General features: G+C 46.3%; 1 protein-coding gene across 1 annotated transcript in view; it reads right to left on the bottom strand.

Moving 5' to 3' along the window:
• Nucleotides 1-13,603, bottom strand: part of LOC121584399 (serine-rich coiled-coil domain-containing protein 1-like) — a 139,945-nt gene that overhangs the window by 80,873 nt on the left and 45,469 nt on the right. The window contains exons 7-8 of the mRNA XM_041900237.2: nt 6,341-6,497; nt 1,841-1,918 (exon numbers count right to left, since the gene is read on the bottom strand). Coding sequence (XP_041756171.2) covers nt 1,841-1,918; nt 6,341-6,497 — 235 coding nt within the window. The remainder of the gene's footprint in view (nt 1-1,840; nt 1,919-6,340; nt 6,498-13,603) is intronic.

Raw genomic sequence — 13,603 nt, 5'->3', positions numbered from 1 at the left:
GAGAGAGAGAGAGAGAGAGAGAGAGAGAGCAAGACTGGTTCCCCAGCAGAACCCACCCTCGCCACCCCTATGAATATACAACAGAACAACATGTATGCAGCCTCTCTCCCTCCTCACAATGAGCCTGACGACCCAAGGTTAACAAAGTTGGGCTGAATGTTTGTATAGTGACCCTATTCGTCAGCCACATTCGCAGGCAGGGTTGAATGTTTACAGCACATGTGGCCAGGCCCTGGGCAAAAACAGCAGTAGGCAGGCACACGCACACCTTAACAGCACCTCAAGGAGACAGCCAGGCTGTGGAAGGTTTCTAAGAGTTCAGGTTTATCTGCAGCCTCATCCAGCCTCTGGACAGGATGTCAGAAAGTGTTGCCTGTCCTGCCACTTGTTTGTACAGAGACAACACAAAAGTGTTTGGGGAAAAGGTTATGCGGAACACGTCAGGCGATGGATGAGATCACCTCCATCCGAGGAGTAGCGATGAGAGAGAGCGCCCGCCATGATGCTGCCTGCTCCCATTCCCCAGTCGTACGCCGGCGCTGTACTCTCCACAGGAGCCGCTTTCCGAGGGCGCTAATTATAAAAAGGCAGGGATAGCAAATGTTTGCTAAAGGAAGTTTTGCTCAAAGTAGGACAAGGAGTGACATGGTTTCGTCTCAGGTGGGTTCCAGGGCTTTATTTTTAAACTGTGATTTTTTTGGAACGGCAGGACGAGTCCCACCACTCTCCCCTTTCATCCAACAATGTCAGATGCATGGGCTTCTATTCTATTCCTCTCTCTCTCTCTCTCTCTCTCTCTCTCTCTCTCTCTCTCTCTCTCTCTCTCTCTCTCTCTCCCTCTTCTCTCTCTCTCTCTCCTTCTCTCTCTCTCTCTCTCTCTCTCTCTCTCTCTCTCTCTCTCTCTCTCTCTCTCTCTCTCTCTCTCTCTCTCTCTCTCTCTCTCTCTCTCTCTCTCTCTCTCTCTCTCTCTCTCTCCCTCCCTCCCTCCCTCCCTCCTCCCTCCTCCCTCCTCCCTCCCTCCCTCCCTCTCTCTCTCCCTCCCTCCCTCTCTCCCTCTCTCCCTCTCTCCCTCTCCATGCGAGGAGAAAATAGGGATGGACCGGAGCGTCACATGGCGCTCCTCCTGCATAGTGTTCCTGCTCCTGCTGGTGCAGCAGCTCCATGTAGGTCAGTAAAGAGGTCACACAAACACACACACACACACACACACACACACACACACACACACACACACACACACACACACACACACACACACACACACACACACACACACACACACACACACACACAAACACACACACACACACACACACACACACACACACACACACACACACACACACACACACACACACACACACACACACACACACACACACACACAAAACCTAATTTCCACTCATGCGCTCTCTACTCCACAAGCGTCACAAAAACTCTGCTGCCAGCTACCAAACTAAATACCCTTCCTCTTAGAAACCCTGACAAAAGCCCATTTGATAAACCGTCCCCTGCCACCCCGAGACTTCCCCAAAGGGATTCATTAATGAGATCATCTCATCTAGATCAAATTCCACTGATGCTATGACTGAGAAAGACTCAAGTTGCTGTGGCACTTTAAGGCGCAGACGGACTGGAACATGTGTCTGGGCCTGCCGAGAGAAAGCAGATCTAAATCGCAAACAATTAACTTTTAAAGAACTGCAGGTGGTAGAAAACACTTCTAAATGTGTCGAGACTGGAGAAAGCTTTAGAGGTACATTATACAGCACGGTCTAGATAGACACCCCTTGTGGTTGAGCCTTGCAGAAGTGAGCTGTTAGCTGTGAAAAACCATTACCTTGAGGGGCAGTGACTTCTCACTACAAGGGCTGATGGGGAGAGAATGGAGGCTGCTTGCAGGACTTGTATCAGTGCTCTGAGGGAAAGAGGTGACATTCAGAAAGAAACATTCAAAAAACATCCCAAATATGTTATATTTGCAATAACATGCACACATCCTAAAACGGTTACATTCTTAATTTATTATTTAAATAAAATATATTATTTTGAGGTGAGAGGATAACATGTCAATAGGAATGTGACTAAATATACTGTAAACGGGTAATTGAACATAACACACAGTGAAGACAGGAGAGATAATGTTGCAGCTACAACACTACCGACACTGACCATTCACGACATCTGCTGCCTTCTTGCCTCGTTTACAGTGACATCAACACTATCGTACAGCGCCTCTTCACATGCAGGTTCAGTTACACATCTATTAACATACTTCAACACATAGAATGTCTCAACTCTAACAGGGTAATAATCTTCAGATATTATGTGATTGGATTCCCTTAAAGAGAAGCAGTGGCTATGTGCACTTAAAGGTGCAGTATATATATATATAGTCAGACAGACTAGTCCGACCCCGAATGTGTTAACTTTGATCAATGTGTATCCCACATGCAGGTTTAGGGTCACATTTCTCCTACAAGCCGGCGTGGAAATGTCCGGACAATTAGATAAGGTTAAGTTAAAAACCCTTTCAATTTTGGCATGGCGCTGCCTGAAAGCATTAATTTGAATAACTTGTCAGAGATCAGTGACCAGAGATGATAAATTAATAACAGCCCCCAGCTCACGTTGATACATTATTTAATCATATTGAAATCAGAAATCAAGAATTGAAATGCTTAAAATAACTAAAGGCATTTTACCCCATTTAAACTTGGCTTTCAAAGGTATTCGGCGCCTCAGTGAAAAGCATGTGGTGCAATAACGTTCTTTGCCTGAGCAGAAAGGCCCCGCATCGCTGTGTTTTATCCAATATTAGACCGTTTTATTCTGGATGTGGAAAGGATGAAACACCACAGAGGGGAGAAGAGCAGCCGAGAGCAGCAGAGAGGGCAAACAATTTCCTCTTTAATATTCATGTATATATATATATTTTTTTTTAATACATTCATAATATTAATGTTCTTCTGTTGTGTGATCCTCTCTGGCCCGCCTCCCGTACCGCCTCCCGTACCGTCCGTCTCCCGTACCGCCTCCCGTACCCTCCCGTACCGCCTCCCGTACCCTCCCGTACCGCCTCCCGTACCCTCCCGTACCGTTTCCTGTACCCTCCCGTACCGTTTTCCCGTACCGCCTCCCGTACCCTCCCGTACCGTCTCCCGTACCCTCCCGTACCGCCTCCCGTACCGCCTCCCGTACTGTTTCCCGTACCGTCTCCCGTACCCTCCCGTACCGCCTCCCGTACCGCCTCCCGTACCCTCCCGTACCGTCTCCCGTACCCTCCCGTACCGCCTCCCGTACCGTCTCCCGTACCCTCCCGTACCGTCTCCCGTACCGTCTCCCGTACCGTCCCGTACCGCCTCCCGTACCGTCTCCCGTACCCTCCCGTACCGTCTCTCCCGTACCCTCCCGTACCGCCTCCCGTACTGTCTCCCGTACCCTCCCGTACCGTCTCCCGTACCCTCCCGTACCGCCTCCCGTACCCTCCCGTACCGCCTCCCGTACCGTCTCCCGTACCGCCTTCCGTACCGTCTCCCGTACCGCCTCCCGTACCGTCTCCCGTACCCTCCCGTACCGTCTCCCGTACCCTCCCGTACCGTCTCCCGTACCCTCCTGTACTGTCTCCCGTACCCTCCCGTACCGCCTTCCGTACCGTCTCCCGTACCGCCTCCCGTACCGTCTCCCGTACCCTCCCGTACCGTCTCCCGCACCGTCTCCCGTACCGTCTCCCGTACCGTCTCCCGTACCCTCCCGTACCGTCTCCCGTACCCTCCCGTACCGTCTCCCGTACCCTCCCGTACCGCCTCCCGTACCGTCTCCCGTACCGCCTTCCGTACCGTCTCCCGTACCGCCTCCCGTACCGTCTCCCGTACCCTCCCGTACCGTCTCCCGTACCCTCCCGTACCGTCTCCCGTACCCTCCTGTACTGTCTCCCGTACCCTCCCGTACCGCCTTCCGTACCGTCTCCCGTACCGCCTCCCGTACCGTCTCCCGTACCGTCTCCCGTACCCTCCCGTACCGTCTCCCGCACCGTCTCCCGTACCGTCTCCCGTACCCTCCCGTACCGCCTTCCGTACCGTTTCCCGTACCACATATAATTGTCGTTTTATATTTTCATTTTTATATTTTCTTGTAGAGAAAATGCTAAAAGATACACTGCATTTGGAAAGTATTCAGACTCCTTGACGTTTTCCACATTTTGTTGTCTTGGCTGCGTGTTTAGGTTCGTTATCCTGTTGGAAGGTGAACCTTCTCCCCAGTCTGAGGTCCTGAGCGCTCTGGAGCAGGTTTTCATCAAGGATCTCTCTGTACTATGCTCCGTTCATCTTTCCCTCGATCCTGACCAGTCTCCCAGTCCCTGCCGCTGAAAAACATCCCCACAGCATGATGCTGCTACCACAATGCTTCACCGTAGGGATGGTTCCAAGTTTCCTCCAGACGTGATGCTTGGCATTCTGGCCAATTATGGTTTCATCAGACCAGAGAATCTTGTTTCTCATGGTCTGAGAGTCTTTAGGTGCCTTTTGGCAAACTCTAAGCGGGCTTTCACGTGCCTTTTACTGAGGAGTGGCTTCCGTCTGGCCACTTTACCATAAAGGCCTGATTTGTGGAGTGCTGCAGAGATGGTTCTCCTTCTGGAAGGTTCTCCCATCTCCACAGAGGAACTCTAGAGCTCTGTCAGAGTGACCATCGGGTTCTTGGTCACCTCCCTGACCAAGGCCCTTCTCCCTCAATTGCTCAGTTTGGCTGGGCAGCCAGCTAAAGGAAGAGTCTTAGTGGTTCCAAACTTCTTCCATTTAAGAATGATGGAGGCCACTGTGTTCTTGGGGAACTTCAATGCTGCAGACATTTTTTGGTACCCTTCCCCAGATCTGTGCCTCGACACAATCCTGTCTCGGAGCTCTACAGACAATTCCTTCGACCTCATGGCTTGGTTTATGCTCTGATATGTACTGTCAACTGTGGGACCTTCTATAGACAGGTGTGTGCCTTTCCAAATCATGTCCAATCAATTGAATTTACCACATGTGGACTCCAATCAAGTTGTAGAAACATCTCAAGGATGATAAATGGAAACAGGATGCACCTGAGCCCAATTTCGAGTATCATAGCAAAGGGTCTGAATACTTATGTAAATAAGGTATTTCTGTTTTAATTGTTAATAAATTAGCAAAAATTTCTAAAAACCTGTTTTCGCTTTGTCATTATGGGGTATTGTGTGTAGATCGATGAAGAATGTATTTGATTTTATCCATTTTAGAATAAGGCGGTAACGTAACAAAATATGGAAAATGTCAAGGGGTCTGAAAACATTCCGAATGCACTGTATAACAGAGAGAATCAGACAATACCTCACTCTAATCGTCTTGTGATCCGTTTGCATTGGTTTGGATCTCAGTGTGAACACAACAGCAAGCTACTGGAGGGAGGTGCCATTCAATAACAACACTGGAAGATGTGAATGACAGCTGGGCCAGCAGTGCCAAATGTCTTGTCGCCAAATAATATATTGAGGCTGCTACTGTCTTTTTGCCACGCTTGGTACTGTAGGGTCTCCCCCTCCTGAGTTGGTACTGTAGGACTGGGTCTGGTCCACGGCAGTTGTAGAATGGATTGCAATAACTAAATGTTAACCAAACACCATGGTATCGGCATGTGACGACAGCGATGTGTGACTTCTCGGCTAATCAGCCATTACGCAAATAGCTAATCACATTTATAATAGTTGGATGTAATTTGATTGTGTTTCCCTAGCCACTCCAGATATTATCCAATCCCAGAATCAAAACCTCCATCAAACACACAAAGGCTTTTAAAAAGCTGTGGAGGGCACGGCGTCAGGCTGAGGCTTTAACAAGCTCCCAGCTTCCCTGTGTGACAACGGCAAAAGCTCACAGCTATTCAAATAAACAAATGCAAATTACTTCCAGTACTTGTTTTTGAGGTTTAAAAATACCATGTTCAGGCCTTTGATTGAGGAGAATAGCGGTAGATGAAGGCTGGCTGGTCTGCTGCTGGGGCATCCACCATTCTGATGTAGGCTACATCACATGTTGCTCTCAAATGGATGATTAATGCCATTGACTAGGGTATTTGTTATGCCCATGGGATTACAGTTTCTATCAACTGCTATGTGGTTATCAATTAAACTTGCGGTGAAAACCCTTGAAATTGAGGAAGCATGCATGCATGGGCCATGTCACACCCTCCCTCCCTCCCTCCCTCATCCTTCCCCTCCACCCCCAATCCCTCCATGCTCCCTCCCCACCCTCACTCCCTCCACCCTCCCTCCCCACCCCTGGTGTAAGGTGTGACAGGTGGTCCTACTGTAGCCTACCTCCTGCAGGGTCCTCCGGAGGCGTAGCAGCAGGGTCTTGACAGAGGTGCAGTCCTGCTGCATCAACCTAAGGGGCAGTGCCTCCAGCCCCGGGGCCTCGTCCTCCCGACCCAGGCACCAGTCAGCAGGCAGCAGGGTAGTGGGCCGGCACGGCTCCCTGGAACATAAGCACAGAACCACCGTTACACCTGGGCGCACACACACAAGCTTACTTACTGGTGTCTAAAAGAGGACCATATTCAAAGACACAGTACATCCTAAGTTAAAATACTACTGGTTGCAATGTAGAAAGATTAGATTTAAGATTATGCCATTTAGCAAACACTTTTATCCAGAGCGACTTACAGTCATGCTTGCATACATTTTATGGACAGGTGGTCTCGGGAATCGAACCCACTATCCTGGCATTGCAAGCGCAGAAATAAATAAATATGTCAAAGACCTGTTTCTTCACCAATAACAAATACTTCTACAATTAAAAACAAGTATTCCCTAAAGCTTAGTTCACACAGAATCTAGACTAATCTCAACTGGTTCAGATTGTCAGTTGTGTTCAGATTTTAGAACCCTGGAACCTGTTCACACAGAGAATCTGAATAGTTGAGTTGATTCTAGATCAGGACTGCCCAACCCTGTTCCTGGAGAGCAACCGTCCTGAAGGTTTTTGCTCCAATCCTAATCTAGCACACCTGATTCTAACAATTAGCAGGTTGATAAGATGAATCAGGTTAGTAACAGCTGGGGTTGGAGCGAAAACCTACAGGAGGGTAGCTCTCCAGGAACAGGGTTGGGCAACCCTGGTCTAGATTTTCTCGAATGGTCTGTGTGAACTCTGTCTGATGATAAAACCCATCATCATGCAGCCAAGGAGGTCCAGGTGTTACTTCAGAGCTGCTCCACACACGCAGCCGAGAAAATTTACCACGTCTGCCAATATCAAGTGGATCTACTTCCTCGCGTGAGATGGTACTTCATTCCGACAGGACAGGAGCCGTGATTCATTACTTCCTATCAGCGATTGCCATCGCAGATATCCTTTGTCTACACAGGTTTGAAAGGAATCTCTTGTTGAGCGTTCCTCGTCAAACACGCTCAGCTGTGGTAATTAGGGACATTGCTTCAGAGACTTCCACCTGACCCGAGCAATGAGAGATGAATGGTGTCCAGATAACCTTATCCACAGATGAAGCCTCCATTTTAGTTCCTTATCCTCCTCCATTTCACTTTCCTGTCCTATGCAAAATGGAGACATAACCAAGGGGATTTAAATGTTTTGCTTGACTGCGGCCTCAAATCCACTCCAATTGTATTAATTGGAGAGGATTTCTTCCTTCGCAGACAATCGAGGCCATTGTGGTGAAGAAGACCATGTGTCAATTGGATATCTGAGAGATACATAACAGACAGTCTTTGAAAGCTAGGCAAGGCAAGTGTCCCTGCTTGAGTATTTAGAGTAAGTTCTGTTTGCCATCAACAACAACAAAATGATTGTCCAATTCATGTGAAGTTGTAGAATAAACAACTACAGCTTGACACTGACATTTTCACATCTGCTAGCTAGCTGTTGACATTTTTGATACTACTGTGCAGTGCGACTGCTCGAACGCTTGAAGACATTTTCAAAAGGTGAGTACAAAAATACCAAAGCGACTTCTAAAAACAGACAACAGAAAGAGAGCTAGCGGGCTGCATGCAAAAACCAGGAAGGAAGCCTAATTCTAAACCGTGTCCATTACACTAAGACCAGGAGAGTTTTAGCACTGAAATAGAGATGCATTCACCAATGCAGTAATGGCACCTATAAAACTACAAAAGTAACATTGGCTAGATTAAATCATCCAAGACAAGCATTTTGTTGGGCAAACTAATAGCAAAAACGCCAGAGAATTTGAGGCATTGACATAGGTAGGTCAGTTGGGCTAGCAAAAAGAAGCCCTCCGAATCCCATGGAGGGAAATTACAGTTGGGTTTTAAAGACCAGAGACTTGAACAGAGCTCCTGACTGATGACACATGATCCATCACACAGGCCTTCTCTGACTTCCTTTCTGTCGACCAATCACGCAGGCCGGATGGAGAGGGTCTCCCCCTCCTGAGTTTCTCGCTCCCAAAATAAACACACAAACTATAGATTTCAGAAAGGCAGAGGAGTCAAAAACATCTGTAGAGAAGAAAACATGTTTGCTTCACAGAACATTAAGCATCATTTGCTCAAGGGGATATGGAGGGGGTGCAGTGGTTGGTTCTGTTGTGTTCTGTGATGTTCTATTGTGTTCCGTGTGTGTTGGAGCCAAGGAGGCCTCACATCTCAGTGCGTTCCAGGGTAGACACGCATACGGTCTCCTCAGCAGATTATGAATTCTCTACAGGAGGGGGGGAGGGGGTGATTTCTCTCCAATGGATGATCAATCTTGATACTTTGTCAAGGCTGTGGATGATAATGGATTAGGGATGATAGCTGGTGTCTGGTTCTGAGTGTCTGTACTGTACTCTGTAGGCCTGTAGTGGATAAACAGAGCAGGGCAGGCACAGAGCAGATCAAGCAGGGCCTCGGCCCGCAGACACAAGGACTAGTACAGGACGTGACTATTAACAACGTTACAATACAAAGCTTTCTCTGAAGCTATTTCTCTGCAGAAAAAAAGTGATCCATTTCACTATTCTGAAAAAGCTTATTACCTAGTTTCATTATTTTTACTGAACTCCCGCATAAAATGAGCAACACATTTCTCCATTTCCAGAGAAGGCCAATTGACAAATAATGATACGTAATCAAATGAATTATGACTGCCTAAATAGCATTAGCTGGGACTGCAATTAAGATGAATAAATCCTTATTGTCCCAACACAGCAGGGTAAATGAACACAGAGACTGACGATCAAAGGCAAAGTCCTGGTCACACAACATAACATTGTATATATTACTAATTGCAACTGTGCACCACCATCATCACCTGTAAATAAAATAACAACTTCTGCACCTGATCCTGCCTGCCTCCTGCAACATTGTTGCCCTTACGACTGCTACAAGGTCCCTATTTTACACTCCCAGACAGAAAAACACAGCAGGCCACATCCTTCAATTCTCCCCAGGTTGACAGGTAAACCATGGGGCGTTGTCGTGCTTTCCGGGAAGTAGCTATTTTCCCCAAAATGCGTGTTGTTGCCCCAGTTAGATGGTGTAAGGGAAAGTGTCCATTATTACCCTCCATCTAGCCAGGATTGTGCCAGTCACAGACTTGTGGGTATTGTAGTTGTGTGTATCCTCCCTTTTATTGCATCCTTTCTTCTAGGGCGACCTGTAAAATCCTCCAATCAGCTGGACAGTATTCTCCCACAGAACAAACCCAATTTAGAATTTTAGAAACATAGAATTTTAGAAACTTTTTCTTATTGGCCTAATTGGTCTCTGTGTGTGTGTGTGTGTGTGTGTGTGTGTGTGTGTGTGTGATACATGATGGCGGGGACACATGAGCTCTTGGCACGGGATGACCCGCAAAAATGTCAAACTCTTCGTCTTATTAGGGTCTGATGTGTTTGTGCTCCAAGCCATTTATGTTGATTTGTTTACTCTAAGATGTTGGGGCCTGTTTACCATTTACAAGCCCTAAAGCCACTTAAAATCTGCGAGGGCATTAGCCTACTAGTCATGACATACACAGACTGTACAGCCACCCAGAAAACGTCCAACGCTCAACTCTCTTTGCCGCCGTCACAATGCAATGTGTGCATTAAAACAACAAAAAACCAAGATGGTGGAAGACATAAATGCTGTTTAGAAAGGACCAAGGTCATCCCAACAAATGCACCACCTCTATGAATCACGGATTGGTTGGTGCTGAGCGGACAGAGGATGATGAGTCTCATATCTAGGCCAGGTTTCAGGACTTCCTCCTACATTAATCAGCTGTTCACACACAAGACCGCGGTGCCAACATGTGTGTGCTCCCGTATGTGTGGCGCCGCTCTCTCCTGTCACTGGGCATCAACATGAGGAGCTTGTCGTTAGGGTACGCATGCGATTCCACCGCCGGCATAATATTTAAAAAGCTACATCTGGCGAGATTCCGTTCAGAACATCATTGCCACATATGCCCGTCTTAGTTCAGTGCAATCGTCTCAAATGAGAGAGAAAGAAGTGAGAGAAGAATGAATGAGAGAAAGAAAGCAATTACTCTGTTTTGTTTTTGTTTATTTGGGGGGCAACAAAAACAATGAGGTTGGTGTTGGATGATGCCTGTCAGGTAGTGGCAGGAGAGATGAGGATTCAGAAGACTCTCAATGGGCTCAATTAACATACGGCTGTTGTCAAACAGTCACTGGTTTGACCCTATAAATGGATCTGGACCCCATCTAGTGTGTGCGTGGCCTTCGCTTGGCCAATATGTCTTCTTAATAGCGATGAGGCGCCGTGAAAGGCCCGAGACGGTTCCTATGGCAACAAGCAAACAACATTGAAAGTGTCAACATTAGATTCCTCATATGATCCTGTCTCATACAGTAATTTCCTACCAGACCCTCCTCTGTTGACTGACTCCTTATTGTTTACTTACATGCAAAAGACGTCCAACATCAAAGGCAGATGGGAGAACAGAATAACAGATGCAGCCATGGTTTATCAGAGAGACATCAATAAAGCAGAAAATATCCTGAGGGTGAAATTCTAAGGACGATGAAACAAATGTCATGTGACTGAAAACTTTACTTTGCTGCTTCTGGGGCCCTCCAGTTCTGGAGCTGTGAGTCCTTGCACTGAGGTTGGCCCTGTCTGACAGTACACCATGCGAAATTATTCCAAGCTGTGATTGGAAAAGAAAATATTGATTTCTTTCCAGGATGGCATTCATTAGGGCACACACGTTTGAAAATTGGAACCGAAAACGTAGACGAGAATTTCTAATTGAACAACTTCAGATAGCACTTCCCCGTTTCGTGGGAAATGATTTACGATAGGCCTGACTAACACACCAACTCCAACACAGAAACAATGTTGAAATGCAGCATCAGACGATAACGTTAGGAGAATTCTCCAGAAGTGAAGAAAATAATAAACGTCGGCCACAGGAGAGTACGGTGAGACAAAGTAATAATCTGCATCCAAGACTTGTCAGGCACGAACAATGAAACTGAAGGGAATATGAAACTACACTGCAAACCTTAATTGCACACATTCCATAAACTCAAATAAGCCTATCTTTCAAGTGTGTAGCCAAATCAAATATATTGTCAAATCTACCACGGTGCAAATATACCCATGTGTTTATTTTTATTTTTATTATTATTATTTTTAGGGGGTAGAGATCAGCTTTAATATTGCAGATAGATTGTAACTTCCATCAATGTAATTGTCTGCATCACTTCCAATCCCCCATATGTTTTTATTCTCGCATATATATATATATATATATATATATATATATATACACAGTGAGGGAAAAAAGTATTTGATCCCCTGCTGATTTTGTACGTTTGCCCACTGACAAAGTGATCAGTCTATGATTTTAATGGTAGGTTTATTTGAACAGTGAGACAGAATAACAACAACAAAATCCAGAAAAACTAATGTCAAAAATGTTATAAATTGATTTGCATTTTAATGAGGGAAATAAGTATTTGACCCCTTCTCAATCAGAAAGATTTCTGGCTCCCAGGTGTCTTTTTATACAGGTAACGAGCTGAGATTAGGAGCACACTCTTAAAGGGAGTGCTCCTAATCTCAGCTCTTTACCTGTATAAAAGACACCTGCCACAGAAGCAATCAATCAACCAGATTCCAAACTCTCCATCATGGCCAAGACCAAAGAGCTCTCCAAGGATGTCAGGGACAAGATTGTAGACCTACACAAGGCTGGAATGGGCTACAAGACCATCGCCAAGCAGCTTGGTGAGAAGGTGACAACAGTTGGTGCGATTATTCGCAAATGGAAGAAACACAAAATAACTGTCAATCTCTCTCGGCCTGGGGCTCCATGCAAGATCTCACCTCGTGGAGTTGCAATGATCATGAGAACGGTGAGGAATCAGCCCAGAACTACACGGGAGGATCTTGTCAATGATCTCAAGGCAGCTGGGACCATAGTCACCAAGAAAACAATTGGTAACACACTACGTTGTGAAGGACTGAAATCCTGCAGCGCCCGCAAGGTCCCCCTGCTCAAGAAAGCACATATACAGGGCCGTCTGAAGTTTGCCAATGAACATCTGAATGATTCAGAGGAGAACTGGGTGAAAATGTTGTGGTCAGATGAGACCAAAATCGAGCTCTTTGGCATCAATTACACTCGCTGTGTTTGGAGGAGGAGGAATGCTGCCTATGACCCCAAGAACACCATCCCCACCGTCAACCATGGGGGTTGAAACATTATGCTTTGGGGGTGTTTTTCTGCTAAGGGGACAGGACAACTTCACTGCATCAAAGGGACGATGGACCGTCAAATCTTGGGTGAGAACCTCCTTCCCTCAGCCAGGGCATTGAAAATGGGTCGTGATGGGTATTCCAGCATGACAATGACCCAAAACACACGGCCAAGGCAACAAAGGAGTGGCTCAAGAAGAAGCACATTAAGGTCCTGGAGTGGCCTAGCCAGTCTCCAGACCTTAATCCCATAGAAAATCTGTGGAGGGAGCTGAAGGTTCGAGTTGCCAAACGTCAGCCTCGAAACCTTAATGACTTGGAGAAGATCTGCAAAGAGGAGTGGGACAAAATCCCTCCTGAGATGTGTGCAAACCTGGTGGCCAACTACAAGAAACGTCTGACCTCTGTGATTGCCAACAAGGGTTTTTCCACCAAGTACTAAGTCATGTTTTGCAGAGGGGTCAAATACTTGTTTCCCTCATTAAAATGCAAATCAATTTATAACATTTTTGACATGCGTTTTTCTGGATTTTTGTATTGTTATTCTGTCTCTCACTGTTCAAATAAACCTACCATTAAAATTATAGACTGATCATGTCTTTGTCAGTGGGCAAACTTACAAAATCAGCAGGGGATCAAATACTTTTTTCCCTCACTGTATATTGTGGGGGAAAATATAGTAACAAAGCATGTAGATTAACTGGGGGAATCTAAAACAAAAATCCAGAAAATCACATTGTATGATTTTTAAGTAATTAATTTGCATTTTATTGCGTGACATAAGTATTTGATCACCTACCAACCAGTAAGAATTCCGGCTCTCACAGACCTGTTAGTTTTTCTTTAAGAAGCCCTCCTGTTCTCCACTCATTACCTGTATTAACTGCACCTGTTTGAACTCATTACCTG

This window comes from Coregonus clupeaformis, chromosome 16, assembly GCF_020615455.1.
Source record: "Coregonus clupeaformis isolate EN_2021a chromosome 16, ASM2061545v1, whole genome shotgun sequence".
Taxonomy (NCBI): domain Eukaryota; kingdom Metazoa; phylum Chordata; class Actinopteri; order Salmoniformes; family Salmonidae; genus Coregonus; species Coregonus clupeaformis.
This window is presented reverse-complemented; position numbering and strand designations above follow the sequence as displayed.